Consider the following 25,023-nt stretch of genomic DNA (forward strand, 5'->3'; position numbering starts at 1 on the left):
ATAGTAATAAAAACAAATTTGGATGGTTTTCTTTCCGTGGCCGTCTTCCTCTTTCTCTCTTTCTCCTGCATGCTGGATGCCTGGGGTTGTGATTTTTCTTTCTCGCATCGCGTTCGCTCTTTAGGATCCAGACTCCCTGAAGAACCACTTAAATTTCTGCTGATCAGCTCACACGCTAGTTGAACGAATGCCTTGAAACAGTTTGCATCAAGCCAAAGTCCTGAGTTTGGCATGGAGATCGAGCTTTGCACTGACAAGCTTTGTTTTTGTAATTTTGTCTTTGTAAATGTTTTCATTGTTCTGCCAAAAAAAAAAGAGAAAAACCTGATGCTTGTTTAAATACTCGGTCTTGAATATAAAGTAAATAATGGATGATTTATCCCCGTGTTCAGCCAGAACTCTCCTTCTTTGTTTTGAAGTCCATCTTTTCTGCTGCTCACCATCAACACGCCTTTAACCAATCACCTGGTGGCATTAGGCTACAGCCCAAAGACCCAAACACGGCGAGAAGGCTCCGAGTTTCTGCCTTAGCTGCTCCCGTTTGCTCATTCTCTGCATGTGGAGAGCCTTCACCCTGAATTAGAGAAATAACTGAGTCGTAGTCACGCTCCACGCAGCCACATCCAGCCATTCACTCTTGACGTGGTCGCCGCATTCCTGCAGATTTCAGCGTCACGTTGACATGACCGTGCATCAGGAACACCTCTGGATGCTCACAGGCGTCCATTGTGTTGCCTCTGCACTTACTAGCTGAGTGTGTGTGTGTGTGTGTGTGTGTGTGCACATCCTGAGGAAAAGTGCCTTATTCAGTTCACGTAGATAAACACAGCTCTAGTTTTGAAGACGATACGCCGCACGTAACAAACATGAACGGACTCAGCACTTTCAAACGATTTCTGTCGTATTCTGCTTCAGCGTCTGTGTCGTCACACTCAGCCTTAACTTCTTCATCAAACTCACCGAGCGTTAGCTAGCTAACCAGGCAACCACCGGCTGTTTCTGTTTGTGAGGTTTTTTTCTAGTGCTGCCTTTTTAGTAGCATTTAGAGAGCAGTAGGAAGGGTTTGATTTCAGGTGTTTAAATGCTGCTGAAATGGCTACGACCTCTGGTGTTCTTGAAAATAACATCTCCTCCATATTGTAAACGCCAACTTGAGTCGACTGGTTGTGAGTATTCAGTTGTTGCTGTTGAATGACTAGTTTTCTCGCAGTTTTCTGTCAGGTAGAGTTTTTAAATTCACAGATGCTAACCTGCTCGCTCATGGAGGCTCTCCTCTCAGTTTCCAGCCCGGCAGCGTTCCCTTTCAACAGCTTCGTCATTCCCTCCATCAGCCGCGCGTGGTTTTATCGCTCCAGCACAGACAGCAGTGCCATGTAGTTTCCTTTTTTCTGTGTTCGGGGCGATCAGTTTTGTAGGTACGATATTCTGGCTTTGCTCTCACCCACTTTCCTCACAGTCAGATCCACACTCACAGGTGCCACAACGCCTCCTGAAACGCTTCTTTGTGCCCCCACTTTTTTTTCCTCAAACTCTTTATTTTGTGCCTTGTTTTCTAGTGTTGCCTTTAGTTTCACAATGTAAAACAAATAAAGTTTGAATATTGTTAAACAAACCACAGCAGCGACTTCTTTCTTGATGTGTCTGTTGTTCATGATTAGGGTTCTGCAACCTTCACTTTAATAGGAGCCATTTTTCCTCAGCTCACCTGGATTAAAGTCGTTCAGGAGCCACAAAATCTACTTTATCTTCACAATAAAGACAAAATAGTGTGTATTTTTTTCCTAAATTTTTAACATTGTACATGTATTGTGTACGTTTTTATTTTCAATAAATTTGCTTTTTTTTATTTTAAATTTCAGAAATTTGCAAATCGTTCAAAAATTTTAATTTAAAAAAAATTGAAAAAAAAAAGCCATCAAACTAATTTTAAAATTCAAAGAATTTGCAAAAGAAAAAAGAGAAAATTTGACATATAAATAAATGCTAAATTTTTAAAATGTAAAGGAATTGCGAAAAGTTGAGTGGAAATTTGAAAAAAGTCAGAATATAAAAAATATGGTTGTTCAAAAAATTTGCAAATATTTGCAAAAATGTCTAGAAATATCTAGATTTAGATATCTAGATTTGGATAAATAAGCTTAAATTTAATAAAATAAAATAATATCCTGCAAAAACTAACATTTCTAAAATTTCTTCAGATAATTTATAAAAATAAATAAATTTCAAAATATTGCAAAAAAATGGAAAAAAATAAATAAAAGGAAGTATTTGCAAAAATTTCCAGATATATTTAGATTTAATAAATTTGCAAACACAAAATAATAAAATAAAAAACTGCAAAAACTACTTACATTTTTGAAATGTCAGCAAATAATTTATAAAAAATGAAGTTTAAAAATATTACAAAAAATGGCAAAAAAATATATATACAAAAGGAAACAAAAAAATATTCAAAAATTTCAAACAACTTTGAAATCTCAAAACTTTATCAAAAAATTGAAATCATTAATATTTTTTCTTTTAGAATACTTTGGTGTGACAGGACCTAGCACTATAGCTTGACCACTAAAAATACAGAGAAAGAAAAATAAATTAAAAAAAGACCCAAAATTAAACTGAAAAAAAGGGTTAATATCACAGATATCAATAATATATTTAATATTATTAATATTATTCTTTTTTTTTTTTTTTTAATGTAAACGTGACAGGACAGACAATAAATAAATTAATAAAAAAGAAATAAAGGGACAGGTGTGAATCACTTCAAACTTCACCTTTTGTCACCTTATGTAAAGATATCAATATCAAACATTTAAGGACATCCTTGAATCTCACAGTTGATTTACTCCTTTTCTGAAGAAGGCAGATGAATCAGTCGTGTAGTCAGCTGAAGACACTTTTAGATCATTAAAGTTTTTCCAGAGTAACTCCTCCAGGACGGATAATGTTCATTTCTAGTAGAATTTCCCAGATGAACCCTGGATAAACTCTGACAGAGCAACTTTCTTTTCTCCGACCATCATTTCTACCTGCTTCCCTGTGTAAGTGAATTAGCATCCTTTCAGCCTGAGGGTGGAGCAGTAACATCATTTACTGGCATCATGATCATATTCCCATCGACTCTTTGGTATCGAGTGGGCTCCATTTGTGCAACCCTTTTAATGCTCCAGGACTCAGGGCTTTGGTTTTATAGAATAGAATAGAATAGAATAGAATGGAATAGAAAATATCAGAAAATACTTTATTTATCCTTGAGGGGAAATTCAGGAGTCACAGCAGCAATCAAGAAAACCAAAGTAAGAAACTGTACAGAAAGTGCAAAAAGGTCCATAAGAAAATAGATGCTGACAGCTTGTTAGCTCCGTTAGCCATGTCTGTGAATAGCATGATGCTTTCTGCCCTCTGGTATTCCCTCTGTTGCTGGGTTAGCACAGCTAGCTCGTCCATCTTTTTGGAGAAAGATCTTACGTTCCCAATAACGATGGATGGAAGGACAGGTCCATGTCGTCACTTCTTAGCTCACACCTGAGAAACAGCATGTCGTCCTCACCTCCTTCTCCTCACCTTGTGGGAAACATCCGGCCTTGCACCAGTTAGCATTGGCATGCTACAGGCTGCTAACAGCTGATTTCACATGTTAACAATGCAGCCTCTTAAAGTTAAAGGATATCACTTTTTTTTTCAAACCTCAGGATGCTTCTGATGCTTTTTTCCGCTTAATGTTTGTTTTAATTCAGTTGATAAAAAAGTCCCAGTGGTTTTGATAGAGAAAGCAGATCACAACCACCTCCAACAGAAAACAATAAGCTCTTATTCACCACAGAGAAAGAAACTCACTGCTATCAGTTACAGCCAAAAACCAGAGAAACCACAGCTCCAATCAAAACAAGCTCGTTGTTTTCTGCCGTGTTCCCGGCAGGACGCATGATCAGTTTGGAAGGTCACGGTGAGGTTCTGCTTATGCTGCAGAAAACACGCGCTGAAGAGGAAATGTCAGTGTGCACACTCAAGAATAACAGTTTGTGCCGTTGACTACATTCTTGAACGAGGTGTGTGCGTACGCTGAGCTCTGTGCTGAGCAGACCGTTATTCCTCCAGTGGCTCTGAGTCCTGAACCAAAGACGGCCTGCAGGAGTGGACGTTTGGAAAGCTCTGGACTTCTTGCCGGCTAACCAGCCTGCCCTGCCCAGTCATGCTCTGTAATCTAATATGGGAGCGCAGAGAAACAATGCATCAGGGTTAGAGCCTCTCTTGTGACACGCTCAGTCCATTTAACAACACGGCAGAGTCATGCCAAGGATACCAGAGCTGAGCCATGTTGGTATGACAACACAATCAGCTGTTTCTGCTCTCATGACCCACAACCACAGGCAGGGCAGTGTCACCGTTTATTTTTTATTTCAGCAGATTTTTATTATGATTGTGCAAATCAAATCAAAAATGCTCATTGGTTAAAAAACAAACCACAGTAGATGATAAAAAGTGGATTCAGCCCTGATAAGGCAGAGATAATGGAGGAATGACATAAAGCAGCTTCAGATTAAGAGAAATGAAACAAACAGCCATGAAACAAAAAACGTGTTTCACCAACCAACCAACCACAGGGAGGAACCAGAGCTTTATGGGAAAACTCCAGTGACAGAAACCACATCCGTTTGTCCTGTGGTCAGAGCTGCGTTTGCTCAGCTGTCCGTCCAGCTGCTGGGACACAGTTCACCGAGCGCTCGATGCAGCTCCGCTGTTCGCTGAGAGACAAAGAAGGAGCTTCAGGCTGCAAACAAGATCACAAAGTCACAAAATCACAAAGTTAGGTCTTATTTTTAAACATGGAACTGTGTCAGGAGTCAGGCCTTCAGTTTATAAATGGGCGAAGTGAAGCACTGCCACCTAGTGGTAGAAGGTGAGAAGTGTAAAAATCTTGGGATCTTCTTTAAGGCTGTTTTTATTTATTTATGTATTTATTATGATTATTATTACGCTTATTATTATGATTTTATTTATTATTATTATTATTTTCATGGATGCTATTTTTCCTCAGTTCACCTGGATTCAAGCCATTTCAGGAGCCACAAACTCTACTTTATCTTCACAACAAAATCAAGGTGTATAAAATTCTCTATATAGTAAAACTGTGGTGAACATTTTTTCAAACAAAAAGTTTTTTTTTTTTTTTTTTTTTTCTAGTTTATGCCTTTCTATATGTAATGTGACAGTTTATAACTTTAAAAAAATTGCAAAAATTTAAAAATCTCAAGAAAAAAAAATTAAAATAAAAGGATTTTTTAAAATAAAAAATAATTAAAAAAAAACATTAAAACACAAAAGATGAAGTTCTTAAAAATTGCTATAATTTTAAAATTTTTGAAAAAAAAAAGTAAAAAAAAGTAAAAGCAGTGGCAGGCTTTATTTGACAGATGTGATACATATTTAATTCGACAAAATGTTAATGCATGATTTTATTTAGTGTCAGTGTCTTTAATCATCAATACCCTCTGGAAGAAAAATAACAATTCTTTATTTCAATTATATTTTTAAAGCTACAAGGAGCCACTGCAGAGGAGTCAAGTAGGTGCAGGTGGAAGACCCTTGGGCTATTTATATATCTATTTATTTCCATTTCTATATTAATTTTATTTTCTTTATTAATGATAATGAAGTGTTTTTTTTTCTTTATCCGTTTTATTTTGTTAGCTTATTTATTTTTGAATGTTATTTTTATTACTCTCATGTATGCATATGTACACCTTTAGGTTGCATGGATATGTTTCTTACTGTGATGAATTATGATTCCTTTTACTTGTTCCTTTTTTTCACATCTTTTTTTTTTCCTACCTATAATTTTTTTTTATAGGTTACTTTTTAATTTAATTAACTTTTGTTGTCCTCATTGTGTTGTATTCATTTTAAAAAAATGTTTTTTTGTTGTTGTTTAATTGTCAAAAATTAAACAAACAAAAAGAGTGTGAGAAAACAAAAATTTGCACAGAGGCAAAATGTGAACATTAAAAGCTTTATTGGATTCTTAACTATTAAAAAAATATATTACTCAGGCTTCATGTGAGATTCAGATGATGGTTTAAAAACAGCAAACCCTCCACCTCTGATTGATCCGAATGTGCAGAACTTAATTCATCACTCATCCTATAACAGGCGTGAGGAGTAAAACATGATCCAGTTCTGTGGAGGACACAGAGAAATCATTTTAACTCATTTTTATTTCTTTCTTAAAATCTCCACGTTAAGGAAAGGAGACATCAGGCAGGAAGAAACCAGAGGGGAGTCTTCTGGGTTATCACACCAAAGTCTTTCTAGAAGAATCTCATGTTTCCCAGGAGACGTCGTCTCGTTGGAGGCTGTTTCTGAACCTCTGCGTTTCTCTGAGAAGCTGCAGGTTGTTGGGAGTCCTCACGTTTTTCTTTCCTTTCTGTTTGGACTTCACAGGAGAAGGAGAGGGTGGCTTCTTGGAGGCGCGTCCATCAGGTCCTGGCTGGTTCTGGGTCAGTTTGTGGACCTGTGCAGAGGAACAGAAAGCATTAAGACACCAAGAATCAGGGAAATAAAACTCTGGATGCATTTGGTAAATCCACATGTCTGAAAAGTTTGACTCTCTGCAGTTGGAAAAACACGGTGTGTCACTCACCATCTTCTGGTGGTTGCGGAGCTTGGTGATCTGGACTCCCTTCTCCTCCATCCTGCCCACCAACCTCTCCAGCTCTACCTCCAGATCCTGCCTCTGCTTGCGGCTTTTAGCGGCATCGATCTGAGCCACCAGCTCCTGTTGCTCACTTACGTTAAAACAAAGAAATAAAAAAAGATTATTAATGTTTAAAAATGAAGCAAAGCAATAAAAAAACAAAGTTACTCACAAGCTCATCTGACCCAGCTCGTCCTGCAGCGCCATCAGCAGGTCGGACAGCGAGCCCAGAGATCCCAGAGATCCCAGAGGCTGATCCGCTTCCTGTGGATCCTTCCCTGTCTTCTGGGAGGCCGTGGCTGCAGCAGTGAAGTGTTTCTGGAGGCTTTTCTTGACGCCCAGCCCTGACATGTGCAGAGAGCTCACACGCTCACACAGCTGGGGCTGATGGTGCTTCATCATGTGGAGGATGCTCTGCACGTTGGCGTGGACCGAGTGGCTCGGGCTCGTTGACTGTGGATGATGAAGAAATGATCAAACACAAACAAGTGGAATAAGAAAAACAAACCGGGAATCATGAGTATCCTACGTTTTAACTTACAGTTCCTGCCACAAAGGGCATCTTCCTGTGCCGTGGTGACGCCAGAGGATTCTGTTTGGGTGATTTCTGAGTGAGAGAAAAGCTGAGGTTATCACTGTGTGTGAACATACATCAGGTTCTTCTTTAGCTTTATAAGTAAGTAAGTCAGGAGATTACCTTGGTTGTTTTTTTCGTTTTCTTTGGCTTGATCTCTTCAGAAGTTTGCAAAGACAAACGGAGGTTGATGTCAAACTCCCTCTGAAGCTGTGGACGTGGTATAAATGGCAGGGTTAGAGTGAAAACAGCAACATGAGTGAAATATTAATTTAAAAGGGTGGGAGAAAAAAAAATAGTGTATCACAGTATCAGGATTTTTTATTTAACAAGATAAAATTGTATTTTTTTCGTTCAAAAATATATATTTTTTAAAATTTAAGTCCTTCATTATAGTCTTTGTTTATTAGTTGGGGTGGGAAAATCTGAGATGTCAGATCCCCTGAATAAATCTAAAAAACTGACTGGTATATGATGAGAATTTTTAGAATATTTTGCTCTTGATAAAGTCTGGACCAGGGGTCTGCAAACCTTTTAAGGAAACCATTTTTCCTCAGCTCACCTGGATTAAAGTCATTCAAGAGCCACAAAATCTAATTTTTTTTTTCACAATGAAGAGGAAAAAATCCTTACTAAGTTAAAATCTAGTAATCATTTTATTGTACATGTGATGTCTAAGTTTTTCTTTATTTTTGATACATTTTCAAAAGTTTTTTTTTTTTAAATCAAAAATTTGCAAAAATATCTGGATATTTCAACATTTTTTGCACAAATTTCATTTCTTTTTTTTTTTTCACTTTTTGTCTTTTTTTAGATATTTTTTTAAAAAGGACAAACAATTTTGAATATTTGCTCTTAAAAATAAAACAAACATGCAAAAAATTTCAAACTTTTTTGAATTTTCAAAAATTAGCCAAAAATTTTGGGACATTTCAACATATATATATATATATATATATATATATATATATATATATATATATATATATATATATATATTTTTTTTTTTTTTTTGTTAATGTCACTTCTTTCTGTTTTTTGACGGATCTCTTTTTTAGTTTTACAATTTTTTTAAAAAAGGGAAAATGTCAAATACTTCCTTTTTTTCAAAAATGAAAAGATTTAAAACTTTTTTGAAATTTCAAAAAAATATTTTAAATTTCTTTACTTTTTTACTTTTTGACATTTCACTAATCACATTTTAGAAATTAAGAAAAAGCAAAAAGTGTAAAATATTTGCATTAAAAAAAAAAGAAAAGAAAATATTAAACTATTTTGAAATTTAGAAAATTAGCCAAAATTTCTGGACATTGCAAAAGTTTTTGCAATTCTTTTTTTTTTAAATTTTATTTCATTTCTTTTTATTTTTTGACATTTCACTTTTTTAATTTTAGAATTAAAAAAAGGTGAAAAAGTAAAACATTTGCAATTAGAACAAAACTTAAACATTTTTGAAAGAATACTTTAATTAAATAACATTTAATTATTATATAGCTCTACTTATTATTAATGTTACAGTGTGGTTTTATTTAGAGTCAGTGTCTTTAATAATCAATTTCCTCTGTAATAAAATTAAAAATTATCAAAAAAAAATAAAAAAATTCAAAGCTACAAGGAGCCACTGCAAAGGACTCAAAGAGCGTATCATCCCAGCTCTCCTTTTTTAAATCTTTCCTTGCCATTGAACGTCCCACAGGTTATTCATTCAGAGGTTAAAGTGGTGGAATATTGTTCTAAAGAGTTCATTGTGAAAAATACGAAATCTTGGGCGAGGGGATCTGAAATGACTCACTGACCTCGTCTGCTTTTTCCTGCACAAGCTTACGCTCATGCTCTTCCCTCAGTAGTTTTTGCTCCAGGGCAGCAAGCTTCATCTGAAAACAACATTACAACAAACACAACTATTTTACCATCATTCAGGTGCTATAAACTATACATTTAAGAAGTATGAACTACCTCTGCCAGGGTTTGGGTCCTGCTGAGCTTCAGACACTCTGATTCAAGTTTTTCAAGCTTCTCTCTCTGTGATTGGCTGTTTGACCTGCTCGGCTGCTGGTTCTGCAGTGAAGACTTGAGTAGAGGAAGATACAGATTGTATGCCAGCTTAGTAACATGCTAACAAGGCTAACATACATAATGTTTTTCAGTTTGTGTCAGTTTTGTACCTGATTCTCCACCAGGACATTTCTTTCCTTCTTGGCATTCTCTACCATCTTCTTCATGTAGTCCAGCTGCTTCTCCAGGACCTTACACCTGGCTTCTGCAGACTGCACCCTTGGATCGACCTCTATTACCACAAACCGACGCACAGATTAAAACATATCAGTGAAAACATTTGCATGACACTGAAGGAGCCCTCATCTGCATCACCAACCTTTCTTTCCAGGGCTTTCTGTGTCAGGCAGGCTTGCTGCTGGTTGACTGGCCGCTGCATGAGATGACATAGCCTGCTGATGCTTTGGAGCATTGTGGGAAAACAACCTGTAGCTTTCTTCAGCCTGCATCCTCTCCTGCTCCAACCGCCTGATTTTCTCCTGGAGGGTCTTCAGTGCTTCAACGACAGCTGAGGGGGTTTAAATGTTAAGAAGGGGCAATCATTGCATGAGACAAGATGCTTGGCATTACTACTGTTTATACCTTTGCTGTCAGCGTTGGTTATAGACATCTGAGGGCTGGTCATGTTTGTGCTGATGGTGGGGTTGGTGGTGAGCTCCAGCTGTCTTGGTATTGGAAGTATCCTGTCCGGAGGTTTGTAATAGCTCCCGATGTAGCTGTTTTTGGAAGGTGAGTCTAAAATCTGAAAGAGGAGAGGATGGTGTAGTTAGCTTTGAGCAATGGAAGAAAGCTAAACAAACAAAATAGAAATAAAAATCTGAAGATAGCTACATTTGTGGGAATAAGTCAGAGAAACTCCTTGTCATTCCGCATTTTAAATATTATGTCAATAAACCTTTGATAAGTGGTTAAACGGTTAACCATAGAACAGCCTGTTGCATCAAAGTCATGTTACTGTATAGTGACAGTGCAGAAAAGCGACTTGTTTACACGTAAAAATTGAAGAAACAAAGAATCAGTTGATATTCTAGTGTTACCAAGCAACTACCACTCTCTTAAGAATCCGTAGCACAAGTTAAGATACGATTGAAGATATAAAATAAGAGTAATCCAGATTAGCTAAAAGCAGCGGCAACCTGACAAAAGTAAACAATACCAGAGCTAACGCGTTAGCCACATTAGCAGCTAACGGCTGCGCAGTAAACGTTACCTGATCGAAACGAGACTCCATTCTGTGACAGCGAGTATCAGACACGTTCACAAACAAATTATGTGTCTGCATACAAACTGCTAAAGCAGGTTAGAAATCACATTCATCTCCAACTGATGTCGTCGAGCAACAGTTCCTCCTGTCACCACAACACTGGCAGTCCGAACTTTTTAAATTTCCCTCCTCTTTGGCGCCCTCACCACGTTGGTTCCGCTTGTGCTCTGTTTCCTCCTTCGCCTTTCAATGCTTTATTCACTCCATAATTATAAAAAAAATAAAAAAAAATAAATAAAATTAAATAAGATAAGATAAAATAAAATAAAATAAAATAAAATAAAATAAAATAAAATAAAATAAAATAAAATAAAAGGTTTGGAAATTGAGATATTAATGAAAGGCAATTTCTACTCTGTAAAAAACAAGATTTTAAAAAAGATTAATCATAATATGTAATAGTGAGATACTAAGTAATATTGAGATGCTATCTCAAAATAATGACATAAAATCTCATAATTATGTCTTACTGTCTCATTATTATGACTTAGTTTGATTCTAATATTATCGAATTTCTGTTAATGACTGTATGCTGCTTTGTGGGCCAGGTCACTCTTGTAAAGACAGCTTTAATCTCAGTTAGGCTGTTTTTTTCTGGTTAAATAAACATTATGACTTCTATCCCATAGGTATGGCTCAGTATCTTATTATTGTGTCATATTATCTTATCGGTATGAATTTGTATCTCATGACTTAGAGTCTCATGTGATATGAAATCATAATCATGACTTTGACTTGGTATCTCGTTGCAATGCCTTAATATGATATATTGTAATTTAGTTTGTCATTATTAAGACTTAGTATGTGATACATACATATATAGTCCTTTGGGACTTTTTGAATAGTACACTAAGTGTGGTGGTGACACTATATATATATATATATACATATATATATATATATATATATACATATATATATATATATATATATATATATATATATATATATATATATATATATATATATATATATATATATATATATATATATATATATATATATATATATATTATGACTGCTGGGGAAGCTCAGTCCTGGACCCTGTGGAGGTGGAGACTGGCTGGGCTGGAGAGTGGTGGAGGAGTGGTGGACGAGATGTCGTCATCTAATTTCTTATGGACCTTTTTGCACTTTCTATACTCTTTCTTACTTTTGTTTTCTTAAATGCTGCGGTGACTCCTAAATTTCCCCTCGGGTATAAATAAAGTATTTTCTATTCTATTTTATATTCATAATCATGACATTGTATCTTATAAATAACTTAGTATCTCATAGCAATGACTAAGTATCCCATGATTTATCATTATCATATATCTTTATTTAGAATCCCGTGTGATACAAAATCCCAATAATGAGATTGTAGTCCATTATTATGACTTATTATCTAATAGTTATGACTTTGTTTCTCTTATCATAACTGGTATGTCATTGTTATGACTTAGTTCATTGTTATTATGACTCAGTATCTCATTTTAATACATTTATCACATCATTATTGTTTTTATATCATCATTATGACTTACTTTTTTGTAAACTTTTCTAAGTGAGGCCTCCATGGTCAAGAATATTAAAACTATATTTAAGGTTAGATACTGTGCATTCTGACCACACAATCATATGGTCAATTGCAGGGAAAATCTGAAAACTTTGATCTGGAAATTAGAGCATAAACAAAGAATAACAGAATTAATGACATTTTCAAACATGCAGTCGTCTCTATGCGAAAGTAACTTTAAAATTAATCAGTAAATAGTACATCAGTGTAGTTTAAAAAAACTGGTGGCAAAAGGCAGTATAATACACTACAATTCAGTGTATATCATTTTACTTAATTACCGCATTTATGTTTTTTCATCAGTAACATTATCTTAAGTGGATTTTTCATTTTTTGAAAACACCTTTGTCCACAACCTAGGACATGCAGGACCCACATTGCCCATTGCATAACCTTTGTTATCAGAGATAATTCTGAGCTTAAAGTGTTAAATAGAGCTGTCACCTTCAGTGGTCACACTGACATTCATTTAAAAAAAAACAGATCAACAAGAAAACAAATTAAATGGAAATCAATATCAGTCCCTTCCTTTCTCCTTTTTCTGCCCCTGCAATTTCTGATAAACAACTGAGAGGAGGGGGTCTGCGCTCGAAAAGCATCACGGGAGATGTATTCCTGAAGAACGAATATCCACGGCACTCTGAAGGAGGAGAACTCAACTCCCATAAAACCTTCCCCCTCGAGCTCGGCAACTGGCATCTGACCAATCACGAGCCAGAGCTCACGAGTTCCCGCCTTAGAATCCTCACCCCCTCCTCCTATTGGTTGCCTCTCTCTGCCAATTAGATGTTTACCCTAAAGTTGTCGCCTCCTCCCGCTTGTACCCTGAGACTAACGTTACTGGTCAGTGCTGTGGCAAGACGTCCCGTTGCTGAAGACCTGCACCAAAGAATGTGGATAAAGTGAGTATTTGAGGGTGACACTGTTAGCCGTTAGCGCGCAGGGAAAGGTTGGGGTTACTACGAGCTGTTTTCGCCGAGGTTTGGATGTTGTTTACTGGTGTCTTTGTTGACTGGCAGCTTTAAAAACCCTGACACGAAAAGAGAGGCAGCTAGTGATTGAATGGACCCCCTAACGTTAACTGACAAGTTGCCGATTTGGTCACTGAAAACCACAGTTTGTCGTTCATTATTGTTTGTAAAAAATATTCCAGAAACACTTAATTTCCAGATTATGATGTCTTAAAATATCAGTTATCAGTCTCAAATCGTTTTCCTTTCTTGGAAGTTGTTAACAGACCAATATTAGGGGGACTGAACAGAGATATCTGAGTGTAAAGAAGCAAATAACAGCAGCATTTGTTGAGATGCAATGCAGAGAGGATTTAGATTGGAGGAAAATATTGAACTTTTGGTTTAAAATAACAGTGAGAAACATTTTTTATGCCAGGGAAAGGCATTTTGACTGCACATATACACACAATATTGATGTATTGCCTGTTCGACATTAACTACCATTTATACTATAATAAGTTTACATTCTATGTCAATTTGATATTAGTTAGTGAGGAAATATCGTGTAGTCCTGCAGATTTTGCAGTTTCTCGTAGATTTGTGTGTGAATTTTGTTTTGTTTATTAATGTATTGTTTAATTATGAGAAAAATACAATTTTCCATTTAATTCTACACTTAAAAAACTTCTCTTGGTATTTACAAGCTTCAATATGTGCTTTGCTATTACAGTTCAATAGGGCTGGGATGATCCGCTATTCTCGCGATTCGATTCTATCACGAATAATGGGGTGCCAATTCGATTTAAATTATGAGTTTTGCAATTTTTAGTTTGCTTTTTCGATGCTAGACCATGTAAAAAAGTTGTATGATGATGATAATTTCTAGTTTTTGTCAGAAGCCATACTTTCCCCCCAAAATTCACATCATGTGAATCCAAGAAAAACATGTCGCCCTCTGCTGGAGAAAAGTGGTAATCTTTTCTACAACCTAGTTAATAAACGAAGACTGAAACTAAGGATTTAAATTTGACTTAATTTTTTTTTTTTTTTTTTAAAGAATCGCAATTTTAATATTGTAAAAAAAAAAATCCTGATACATATATGAAACGATGTTTTTTCCCACTCTTAGAATTTAAATATTCTGTGTCCTGGAGTCATCGCATCCAATAATCAACACTGAGTTAGCATTCAGCATTCAGCATTCAGCCAGAGAATAACTGATGATAAACAAATACAGGCTCTTAACGCGTTATTTGTTTTCCAGCCTTTCGTAAATCAACATAATCAATAGTCCCACATCAGAAGATGGACGTGCTGGACCAGGAGTCTTTGGGTCGATGGGATGGGCTGGCCAGCCGTGATGCTATCTCCAGAAACGAAGCCATGGAGAACATCTCCCAGGAGGTCATGAGGAAAGTGGAGGTCATCAAGCCCATACCACCATCGTCACCAACCCCGTCGGGAAGTCCTCCAAACAGCGACTTGAACGACATCCTGGCTCACCTCCTCATGCTCTCCAAAAGGTGTCCCTTTGAGGACGTCAGGGAGCGATGTCTTCGTCTCCTACAGGGCGTTCAGGTAGGAGACTCTTTTTTTTTATCAGAGCTTTTGGTTGAACCGAGCAGCATTGAGCTGTCTCATCTCGTCTGTGGCTCTGCTGCCATCTGCCCCTCTCCTCACCTCCTCATAAGCATTGCAAACAGTGTGGCTGAGTCACAACATCAGCCGCTGCATGTTTTGTCAAGTGGATTACATTCAATGGCACGATGAGACACCATGAACTCATTAACACTTAAACAGTACAGGATCCAGGGATTTACCAGTGCAGCACTTTGGCCTGGTGAATACATGTATGTAGAAGAGCTTGAGCCAATAAAGTACTGGTGTCATAAAATAATACATTATCATCTCAAACTTACATTTGATAGTTACAAATGATAGTTTTTATTCTCATAACATCATAACTTGATGAAGATAAGTGGAAAAAAACAAATCATCAGCTCAAAGTTAATTTTCTAACTTGGGCCTAAACACTTACCATTTTTTTTCTCCATTTTTTGGTTATTTTAATTATGAAACAAAGTCCATTAAGATTTTACTGAAAAAATCCCTAACTAAATATCACTATCAAATGCAGCATAAGGAACTTGGTTTTTAAAGCTAATGACTTTCTGTTTGTGTTGCTATCATCCCAGCCCAACATGCGCATGTTGTTTTTTTCACTGTAAGATAGGGCTGCATGACTCTGGCAGTAATTTCTATCACATTTCAAATTGAGAACATGATTCTTTGGCAGGATTTTTTTTTGGAAGGAAATTGACCTGGGTAGACCATCTAGTGTTAGCTTTCAGTTGTAGCTATGAAGTCAGCCATGAGAGAGCACTAACTTTTCTTCTATCTTCCCGTCTGGAAACATTTACCTGTGAGTTTTTGACATTTAGAGTTGTTAGTTTTGTCAACGAAGACTAACGGTGCAATGTTTCTGTGATGAAAGTTGATATTCTGCTATAAAACCGATTTTATCGATGTATGCTAACCGCTAGCATATCAATGTAATTTCCCATATACGTTAGCATCAAGCTAGCGCTAAGTATTCTCTGTCGTTTTTAGTACAGCAGGAGATTGACGACATGCTGAATGTTAGAGCGCTTCTGAGGTAAAACTTAAAGCGAAATCCTGAATCAGAGTTTTTTTGGGAAACTGTGTTTGCTAAGATAAGCTAGCTGGGAAGAATAGACGACGTAAGGTCTGGCTGCTCCAGACGCAAAGTGAGAAGCTAGCGGCAGCAGCAGGCTCACGTGATGTAAAGACGCTTCGTCATTGGTTAAAGGAGAAGGCAGCGGCAGTGCTGCGTTCAGGGGCATCTGTTTACACTGCAACCCGCGAAATAAAACGCATAAGAATCGGCCGTGTTTAGAAATGAGATCACGTACGTGTGTGAAATAAGATCAAGATCTTTCAAGGATTAATTGTGCGGCCCTACTGTGAGATAATAATCATTTTAACAGACAAATTTATGACTCAGTTGATGTCTTTGGAGATCTTCAGGCACAACAACAAGCTTCTTCCCTCTGCTAAAAGCTTTCAGATATAAGTTTATTTATTCAAACTGCAACAGGGCTCCAACTAAAAAATCCTGAAGAACAATTAACAAACACCCCATGGCTTTATTTATTTATTCAATTTCATTATTTATTTTTGTCTTCATAACCACATGGTGAGTCATACCCATAAAAACATCCATCCACACCTCACCTATGTGGGTATTCTCACACACACGCGCGCACACAAGACATGTTTACTGAAAATACCCTGTAAAACTCTCCATCCTCACACTCAACGTGACCGTCATATTTTCCTTTCAGCGTAGCTTCTTCAACTCCATCAGCATGCCGTGTCACTTCATGTGGTTACGTACTTGTTTTGCTTGATGCTGTTAGCCTAAAGGTGTGTTGATAACACTGTGCGGTTATTTCTTTCTGAACAAGCCTTGCTTTCTATCTCAACATAAAATCCCTGGAAACAAATTCACTGGATGTTTGTGCTTGAATTTTGCGTTTATTTCATTTATCATTTACTCCCAGAGGCCTAAATATTGACTCTACCCCTGCTGCAGAGGTGGTGTTAGCCAGGGTTTCTCTTAATGGGTCGTTGAGTAATAAACAAACTGCGCCTGGCGACTTTTGATGGCCCGTCATGTTGTTATTCTGAGGTAATATTTAGCCTGGCTGTGGCATTAATTCCTGTCTGTGCGGAAGTGTTTTTATTTTTTTGGAAGATTGAGAAGAGGGTTGAGGGAGAGAAAGAGGGAGAAAGCTGCTTTGTGGATTTAACAGTGTACCACAGTATACACACACACACCGTCTGGTATTTTTGAATTATGTTAAGCTGCATTTGCTGCGGGCTTGCCAAAAGGTGCATTTATGAGCCCAGTGTGGCAGCTCATATTCGCTCTGGTCCCATGGCTTAGATTCTCCTGGACCAACACACACACACACACACACACACACACACACACACACACACACACACACACACACAGATACACACACCTTTCTCATGTTGTCAGGGATGTAGAGAGGATGAGGGAGGGGCATCTCTCAGCTCAGACAGACCTCTTAATTCCAGCAGATCCGCTGATTAAAGACAAAATCTTTGAAAGCACAGACAGCTCTTTCCTCATGGCGACCCCCTCTCTCCCCCGGCTGTCCCCCGGCTCGAAAACATTTGGCGTCTAACATTTTAACATTTAAACACCTTGTGTTGCCCCAATGTGCACATCATCAGTATATTTGTGCTATTTTATCACTAACAAAATGAATCCAAGTTAGCTTTGACTTCATTATGAAACTGATATTAAAGGTATGGCCTGCAGGAATTTTCCTCACTTGTCAGTTAACACAACATTCAAATTGAACACACTCTCTAGCCCAGAAACCGCCTGTAGCATCTTCTACGTGGTAAAGACTCAAGAGCCATACACCTGACTTGGCATGTTAGCACAAGCTAATCATGGGTATTTGACACATACCAGGTTAGCATAAAGCTAACTCATTTTGCCTCAGATCACCTGGATTAAAAGTCAGTCAAAAGCCACAAATTCTTCATCTTCACTATAAAAACTATTAAGGGGAATCAAATTCCAAACATATTTCCAATCTAGTGAATAATTATCTAAACAAGAAGTTTTTCAATGTTTGAAATTGTACGTATAATGTCTCAGTTTTTCAAATTAAATATTTTTTTAATTACTAAAAATTGCAAAATTAAAAAAAAATGAATAAATTTGCAAAAAACAAAATGCAAAATTGCATTCAAAATAAAATAAATTATATATATATATATATATATATATATATATATATATATATATATATATATATATGTATATATATTATCTTTCAAAATGAGAAATCAAAAAATGTATTTATAAATTTGTTAACATTTTTGAAATTTCAAATATTACAAAAAAATGAAAATTTCAACATTTGCAAAATTAAAAATAAAACAAAATTTAAACAATTCGCAAAACTTAAATGAATCAAGATTAAGTCCATGCAATTTGCAAGTTTTGAAAAATTTTAAACCTTTAAATATTTTTTCAAATTTGAAAAAAAAAAAGCTTAAACTTGAAAACATCTGAAAAATTAGAAATTTAACAATTTTTGATCGTTCAAAAAAAACTTGAAATTCAAACAATTTGCAAAAACTGGAAAAAAAAGTATTAAATAAAAAAAAACTTCTGAAGAAATACTTGAATCTGATAACATATTGAAAATAATGCACATTTCAAAAAGTTGCAAAATTAATAAGTAATGTATTGAAAAAAAAATCCCTACACCTATAAAATTTCAAAATTGTTAAAAAAATGCAAAAAGTTGCCAAATATTTTTAAAAATTAAAAAGAAATTGAACTTGCAGAAAAATAGAAAAAAAATCAGAACTTGCAGATATTTTAAAACTTGAGAAATAACACCTGAATTTGATAATATTAATTGATAATGATGATTAACTCATCATTTTTTTGTTTTTTGCCAATGTCTTGCCACATATCAATCATGTATACTAATCCAGCACATTGTCAGTTAAATGAATCCATCCTCACAGAATTAAAATCTGTACTTTCTTCCAGATTAGTCTTTTTGTAGATGTAGTTATCTTCCCAGGGCTGTAAAACTTGAGGTTAGCCACAGGTGCATGGAAAGTTGGTGGGCTGTTGATGTTGTAGGAGGTGAAGTAGAGTGGTGGCAGGCTTTATTGACAGATGGGATGAAGATTTAGTTCAACTAAATGTTAACACAGGATTTTATTTATTTAGGAAAAATAAGAATTCTTTATTTTAATTATTTTTTTTTAAAGCTCAAAGGAGCCACTGCAAAGGAGTCCTCTGTTTTCTTGAATAAAGCCATAAATGAAATAAAGTATAGAAGTGCAGAAGCTTGAACTCTCCTGCAAACTCACTGGACCCTTGTTTTTTGAGACGCCCTGTGAACATGCAGGACAAGCTGTGGTAAAAGGACGGACTGGAATATTTGCTGCGTAACCCCCCCCCCTCCAAATACTGCTGAGTCCCAGAGGTCAGGGGTTACGGGGTCATGGCTGAAAATAGGGCTCTGTGTTTGTGGGGAGGGGGTCAGGTTCCCTTAAGCTGTCAGTGTGCAGGGGTCAGCCGGGGTGAACATATGAGGGTCAGAATCTGTTAACAGCGCAATCCTGCGAGTATGGTCAACGTATGCAGACGCTGTCAGAGGGTCGGCCTGTCAGGGCGCCGATCTGGAGCTGAATCGATCTGACGCTTTGAGAAACACGCGTTAAGCCAAATGTACTGCGAGCATACGAATAAACCCATAAATGAGGAGAGAATAGTGAGTGTTTGTTGGGAGTCTATGAAAGGCGTGGGCAGACTCCATCGACCCAGCGCTCTCCCCTCGCCACGTCCCCTCTCTGGATGAAAGAGGTCCAGTCTGGGGCTGCTGGACACAGACAGAGAGGGGTTTCTTTGTGTTATGTAATTGCCCCTTTGTGTCAGCCCTCTACCCCGTACTTGAATTAGGGAAAGATCAACCTGTTCCTGTGATGCCGGCTGCTCAGATTCCTCAGACCGGGAGAGCAGCCCACGGGATAAAAGAAATACTAGTGGACTTAGCGTCTCATTTAATTCATTCACTGGAAATGACAATCAGCCAAAACTTTTTTTCTCATTGTGTTTGTCACAAAATGGACAAACTTAATTAGCTTGTTAGCAGTGCAAAAACCTGTTATTCTGCAAGATTGTCTTCATTTTACAAAAAAGAGCAATACGAGTTATAAACAGAAGTCCACACAGAGATCCCTCAAACCCACTATGTCTTGATTACAGTTGCTAACGCTCCAATATTACAGATTACAGGTTATTTCAAAATGCTACTTCTCAGCTTCCTGATCAGGTGGAGCAGAACTGGATTGATTTACGGCACGTCTAAGTCTCTATGACAACACCACGCTGACTGAGGAAGTCTAGTAGAGAGAAGAGAGATCTGTGTTTTCCTCTGCCGTAAAACGATTTCTGTGATTAATTTTAAAGTGATGGTGGACACTGGAGCCTAACTGTCAGACAGAAAAAGGACAGAAGAGCAGAAGAAAGAGAAACAGGAGAGAGATAGAGCACGAGCTAAAGGCTGAAAGGGCTAATCTGTCTGTGCTAATGTTGCCTCCAACCCACAGACAGTTATTCTGCAGTGGTCTGTTCAAACTTAAGAGTCTATCAATAAAATGACGTGATGTCTAAGTTTTTTTTTTTTTTAAATAAATTTTCCAAAATTTCTTAAAATTCTGAGATTTAAAAACGTTTTAATTGTTTCAAGACTTTCTTTTTTAAAATTTAGTACATTTGCAAAAATTCTTTTTGATTTTCAAAAGATTGCAAAGTTCTAAAAGAAATTTGAATTCAAATATGCGAAAATTTCTTAAATAAGTTCGCAAAAATTAGAAAAAATTGAAATTCTTAAAATTTCATGAAAATTTTGAGATTTAAAAAAATTTCAATTATTTCAAAATTTTCAATTTTTTTTGAAATTTTCAACTTTTGCAAAAATTTCATTTTACTTTTTAAATTTCAAAACTTTGCAAAAATTCAAAAATTTTGAAATTTAGAAAAATTTTTTCAATAAACTTGCAAAAAAAATCAAAATTTGACATTGCTAAAATTTCTAAAAATTTGACACTTAAAATATCGCAAAAATTGCAAAAGAGTGAGGTTATATTAGTTCTGTAGTTAAGTAGATGACTGGCAGGACATAACCAGGATTCACTGACGTTACACATTACAGACACGTCTTAGAGCACCAGGCTGCCGATAGCACTACATATTGCTTGATGTCACATTTTAAACAACAGCGCCACCTAACTGTAATGATAAATACTTTACTTTGGCACGTTGTATCCAGTAAAAAGTTGACTTGAACAAAGAAAATTTGTTTCAGTACAATCTCTATTTAAGACCAAAACAAACACACACCTCAGTGAAAGTAATTTACGACAGTGTGCTGAGACTCCAGGCCACAAGGTGGCGAGGGAGTCACATTACAACAGATCCTCTTCAAAGCAGCTTTAATGTTTTGTGAGAGAAGAAGGGGCTGAAACAATAAGATGTTTTCTTCTTTCTGCTCATTTTCATTCATTTTTAAATTGAATTTTTATTTTTATGAAGGTATAGATAAAGTAAAGACCAACTAAACTAAACTAAAATTAATTAATCTTAACCCCAGTTTATCTTTTTGAAAAAACGTTCCAACAACTTGTACCCAGGTTTTCACTGAATCCTCAAAAAGCTCTGTCTGCAAGGATAGAAAAGAAATAGAAAAGATGTTCAATTTGCAGAGAAAAAAGGATCTTTTCCTGCACATAGTTTCCCAACGTGACCTTGAACTGGTGCAAACATAGACGGTGACTGTTGGGTTTTATTTGTATCACAGGGACAAACATTTGTATCTAATATTTTGATTCGTTTGTCTTCAGGTGGCGTTATCAAGCGTGTTTACACTTTTCCTTACAAAATGAGCTGTCATCTCCTTTCCACAGATTTTTTTAACAGCTTTCTCAGTCTAGAAGGGACAAAATTATCATCTCTTCCAACATTTTTACAAATAAGTCAAAGTGATCACCTGATTTTTCCTTAAAGAAGAGGACAAAACCCGTGGACGCTTCATGCTTCAGCTGCTTCTCAGTTTTTACACATACTTATTTGGCTAATTAGTGGCACTTGGGGTGACTGTGTAATAAACACATATGTGTGATTAATTAAGTCAGAGTGCTCTGTTTGGAAAGGCTCGAAGCGCGTTTATGTCTCAGCGTTGGAGGAGACTTCATGTATTGATTGTATTTTTTTTTCATCACAGATTTATCCTTGGAGATGGCACCTGTGCTTTCTGGGACTGAAATATGTCAACACACATTTTCTGTTGTGAAATCCACGTCCAGCCGTTAGAGGTCACATAACGCGGGCAGGTTATGTAAACACACAAGATTTGTGAACCTTTACGAACCGTGTGGACAGTTGAAATACTGCTTTTCTGAGTGTGCAGATTCAAAGTCCAGGTGTAAACTTTGACATTGGGTCTTTGAGTGTTTGAAGACATCAAACAGGTGTCTGTTCATGCTTTTGTGAGTGGGCTGAACGTGTCGCCGTGTTTGTGTGCATGCCTCCAGTCCACGCCCGGCTCCCTCTGCTTACTGTGCAAACAGAGGAACGACCCATCGAGACAGAGGAGCAGGGAAAGAGGAAGCCCTGTGGTCTGACAGATCTGCTGGATTATGGGCAATCTCTGCTCGATCCAGGTCAGACAAATTACAAACTGAGGGGGAGAGAAAGCAGCAGCAGGAGCCACAGCAGCAGCAGGCGGTGACCTTTGGCACAGTAACTGTACAGTCTCGCTCCACAGCGATGGAGGAAGTGATAGAGGAATAAAGCCGTGGATTTACAGCTGCATGCCAGCTGGACAGAGACGGGACAGCGAGGACAGGGGCCGGAGAGGACGGGATGGTGGGTGTGTATGGGCTCTGCCAGTGTGTCTGTGCACAGTCCTACAAAGCACTCACAGTGTGGCCACTTACGCCCCGTCCACACTCCTTTAGATAACATGTAATGAGACTGTTTTTTGGCTCTGGGGATGAAGATGCAGGAGGTTGCAGCCAAAAGAAGATGCAACTTTTTCCTGCTGATTTTCAAATTTATGGTGCAGTTCATTGCAATGATGAGGATTAATAAAAAATCAATACAGTTTCAATCCACTTCACTCCAGTTCTTCTCCTTAGAGCTTTATTTCACTATGTAAAATGTGTCCAGGCTGCAATATCCATCTTATCTTATCTCATCCTGTTTGAGGTCACAGGGTCAAAGGGTCAGCTGTTATAGGGCACAAGGCAGAATCCACACAGAAAGACACCTGCCTGACCTGGGATTTGAACCAGAAACCTTGTTTCTATAAGGAAAGTAGCCACCATATAACCAAACTAGAATATGTTCTAATATTTCTTTATTTTGACTTTTTTGAATAATAACAATTTTGGCATTTTTTGTAATTTTATTTTTAAATTTCATGCTATTTCAAATTTTTTGAGAAAAATTACAAGGTTTTTTTTTAAATTAAAAAATTCAAAGATTTTACATTTTTGAAACTTAATAGATTTACAAAAATTACAACATTTTGGTTATTTCAAAAAGTTGCAAAAATTAAAAAGTAATTTATCAAAGAAACTCAAAAAAAGAACTTTTAAAACTTAAAAAAAAATGCAAAATAAAATGCAAAAAAAATGCAAAATTTACATAAATTAAAAAAAGAAAAGAAATTGCAAAAATGTGGGAAGTGGACATTACAAAAAAATTGCAAAAGTAAAAAAAAGTAAAATTAAGAAAAATTTTAAAACTTCAGAAAAACAGTTGAATTGGGTAAGATTGATATTAAAAATGATACTTAACTTTTTAAAACTTAATACATTTGGAAATAAATCTTTTTTTTTTTTCATTTCAAAAATTAACAAAAAAATTCAAAAAAATTGAAATGGTTGAAAACTGCAAAAAATCAAAATATATTGAAACAATAAAATTCTAACATTTTTTAATTGAAAAAAAAATGGAAAATCTCAAAAAATGGAAATTTAAAAAAAAATCAAAATTAAAAAAAAATTAATTGCAGAAAAATTTCAAAACTTAAGAAATAGCACTTGAATTTGATAACATCGATTGATAATAATGCGCAACTTATTATTTTTTGTTTTTTATTTTCATGTTTATTTAGCTGGCACATTGTCAGTTAAATGAATCCATCCACACAGAATTAAAATCTGTATTTTCTTCCAGATGAGTCTTTTTGTAGATGTAGTTATCTTCCCAGGGCTGTAAAACTTGAGGTTAGCCACAGGTGCATGGAAAGTTGGTGGGCTGTTGATGTTGTAGGAGGTGAAGTAGAGCGGTGGCAGGCTTTATTGACAGATGGGATGAAGATTTAGTTCAACTAAATGTTAACACAGGATTTTATTTAGTGTCAGTGTCTTTAATCATCAATACCCTCTGGAAGAAAAATAAGAATTCAAAGGCGTCAAAGAGCTGCATGTTGCAGACCCTTGAACATGCTGGATGAACATACTAACTCAAACACCCCCTTTGATCCTACAGCACAGACAGACCCCCACATACTACCCTGTGCAGCTCGCTGTCTGCTGCAGACTCTGGAGGAATGGGGAGCAGAGGGGGGGCATGTGGGAAGTGTGCATCTAGGTCACTGTCAATCCTGTTGTAAGCCTGAATAAATGATAAAAAGGCTCCGAATTCTGTTTCTCGCAGCTTTTACATACGTGAAAATCTCTCAGAGTTCTCCTCAGATCGGGGAAACAAAGACTGTTTCAGGTTTAGGGACTCTTTCTCTGAGAGGCTGTTTTATCCTGGCACAGAGGGAGAGATTGGCGAGCACTGGGTACGAGGCGAGCTTTTGCAGAGCCGCAGCAGTCGTCATGGTATCAGTGGCATGAGGTGCACATGATGGGGTGTGTTACTTGGGGGTTGGGGGATTGCTGGCTTGTGTGCGATTATTTCTGGCTGTGCTATTCAGGAATTGAGGGTGAGGAAGATGGAAAAGTGGGGAACAAAGTGGTACAAAAAATAGGCTGCAGGTTGAAGGAGAAACAGGGGGAGTAACTGGGACAGGATTGATGATTTAGTGGGAAAACAGTGGGAGGAAAACAAGGAACAAATGCGGCTTTTTTCTGTATTCAGTCAGCAATCCAAAGTGGAAAACTACCAGCACCCCCAGTCTGTGAGCCCCGCTTTCAGGAGCCTTCAACCTACTTGGCTCAAACCTGGCTCTACGTGCCAAGGCTGCAAAGCGTTCAGAAATGAGAGGAAAGCCTCCAATAATTATAAATTCATCATAATAATGATGTTTCTATGAG

General features: G+C 36.7%; 2 protein-coding genes across 2 annotated transcripts in view; one reads left to right on the top strand and one right to left on the bottom strand.

Annotated features, from left to right (window-relative positions):
• Positions 1-6,021: 6,021 nt before the first annotated feature.
• cep57l1 (centrosomal protein 57, like 1) lies at positions 6,022-10,741 on the bottom strand. Its single transcript, XM_074685149.1, has 11 exons — positions 10,534-10,741; positions 9,906-10,065; positions 9,643-9,831; positions 9,434-9,555; positions 9,225-9,338; positions 9,065-9,142; positions 7,392-7,478; positions 7,236-7,301; positions 6,867-7,147; positions 6,641-6,785; positions 6,022-6,511 (listed from the first exon to the last, which is right to left on the bottom strand). The coding sequence occupies exons 1-11, from the start codon at positions 10,603-10,605 to the stop codon at positions 6,320-6,322; spliced, it is 1,506 nt and encodes a 501-aa protein (XP_074541250.1). The 5' UTR covers positions 10,606-10,741; the 3' UTR covers positions 6,022-6,319.
• A 2,199-nt stretch (positions 10,742-12,940) lies between these two features.
• Positions 12,941-25,023, top strand: part of sesn1 (sestrin 1) — an 83,768-nt gene continuing 71,685 nt past the window's right edge. The window contains exons 1-2 of the mRNA XM_074685325.1: positions 12,941-13,047; positions 14,363-14,676. Of these exons, the coding sequence (XP_074541426.1) occupies positions 14,404-14,676 (273 nt within the window). The 5' untranslated portion in view covers positions 12,941-13,047; positions 14,363-14,403. The remainder of the gene's footprint in view (positions 13,048-14,362; positions 14,677-25,023) is intronic.

Source organism: Halichoeres trimaculatus, unplaced genomic scaffold (assembly GCF_033239565.1).
Source record: "Halichoeres trimaculatus isolate MK-OKI-2021-1 unplaced genomic scaffold, fHalTri1.1 fHalTri1_scaffold_13, whole genome shotgun sequence".
Classification (NCBI taxonomy): domain Eukaryota; kingdom Metazoa; phylum Chordata; class Actinopteri; order Labriformes; family Labridae; genus Halichoeres; species Halichoeres trimaculatus.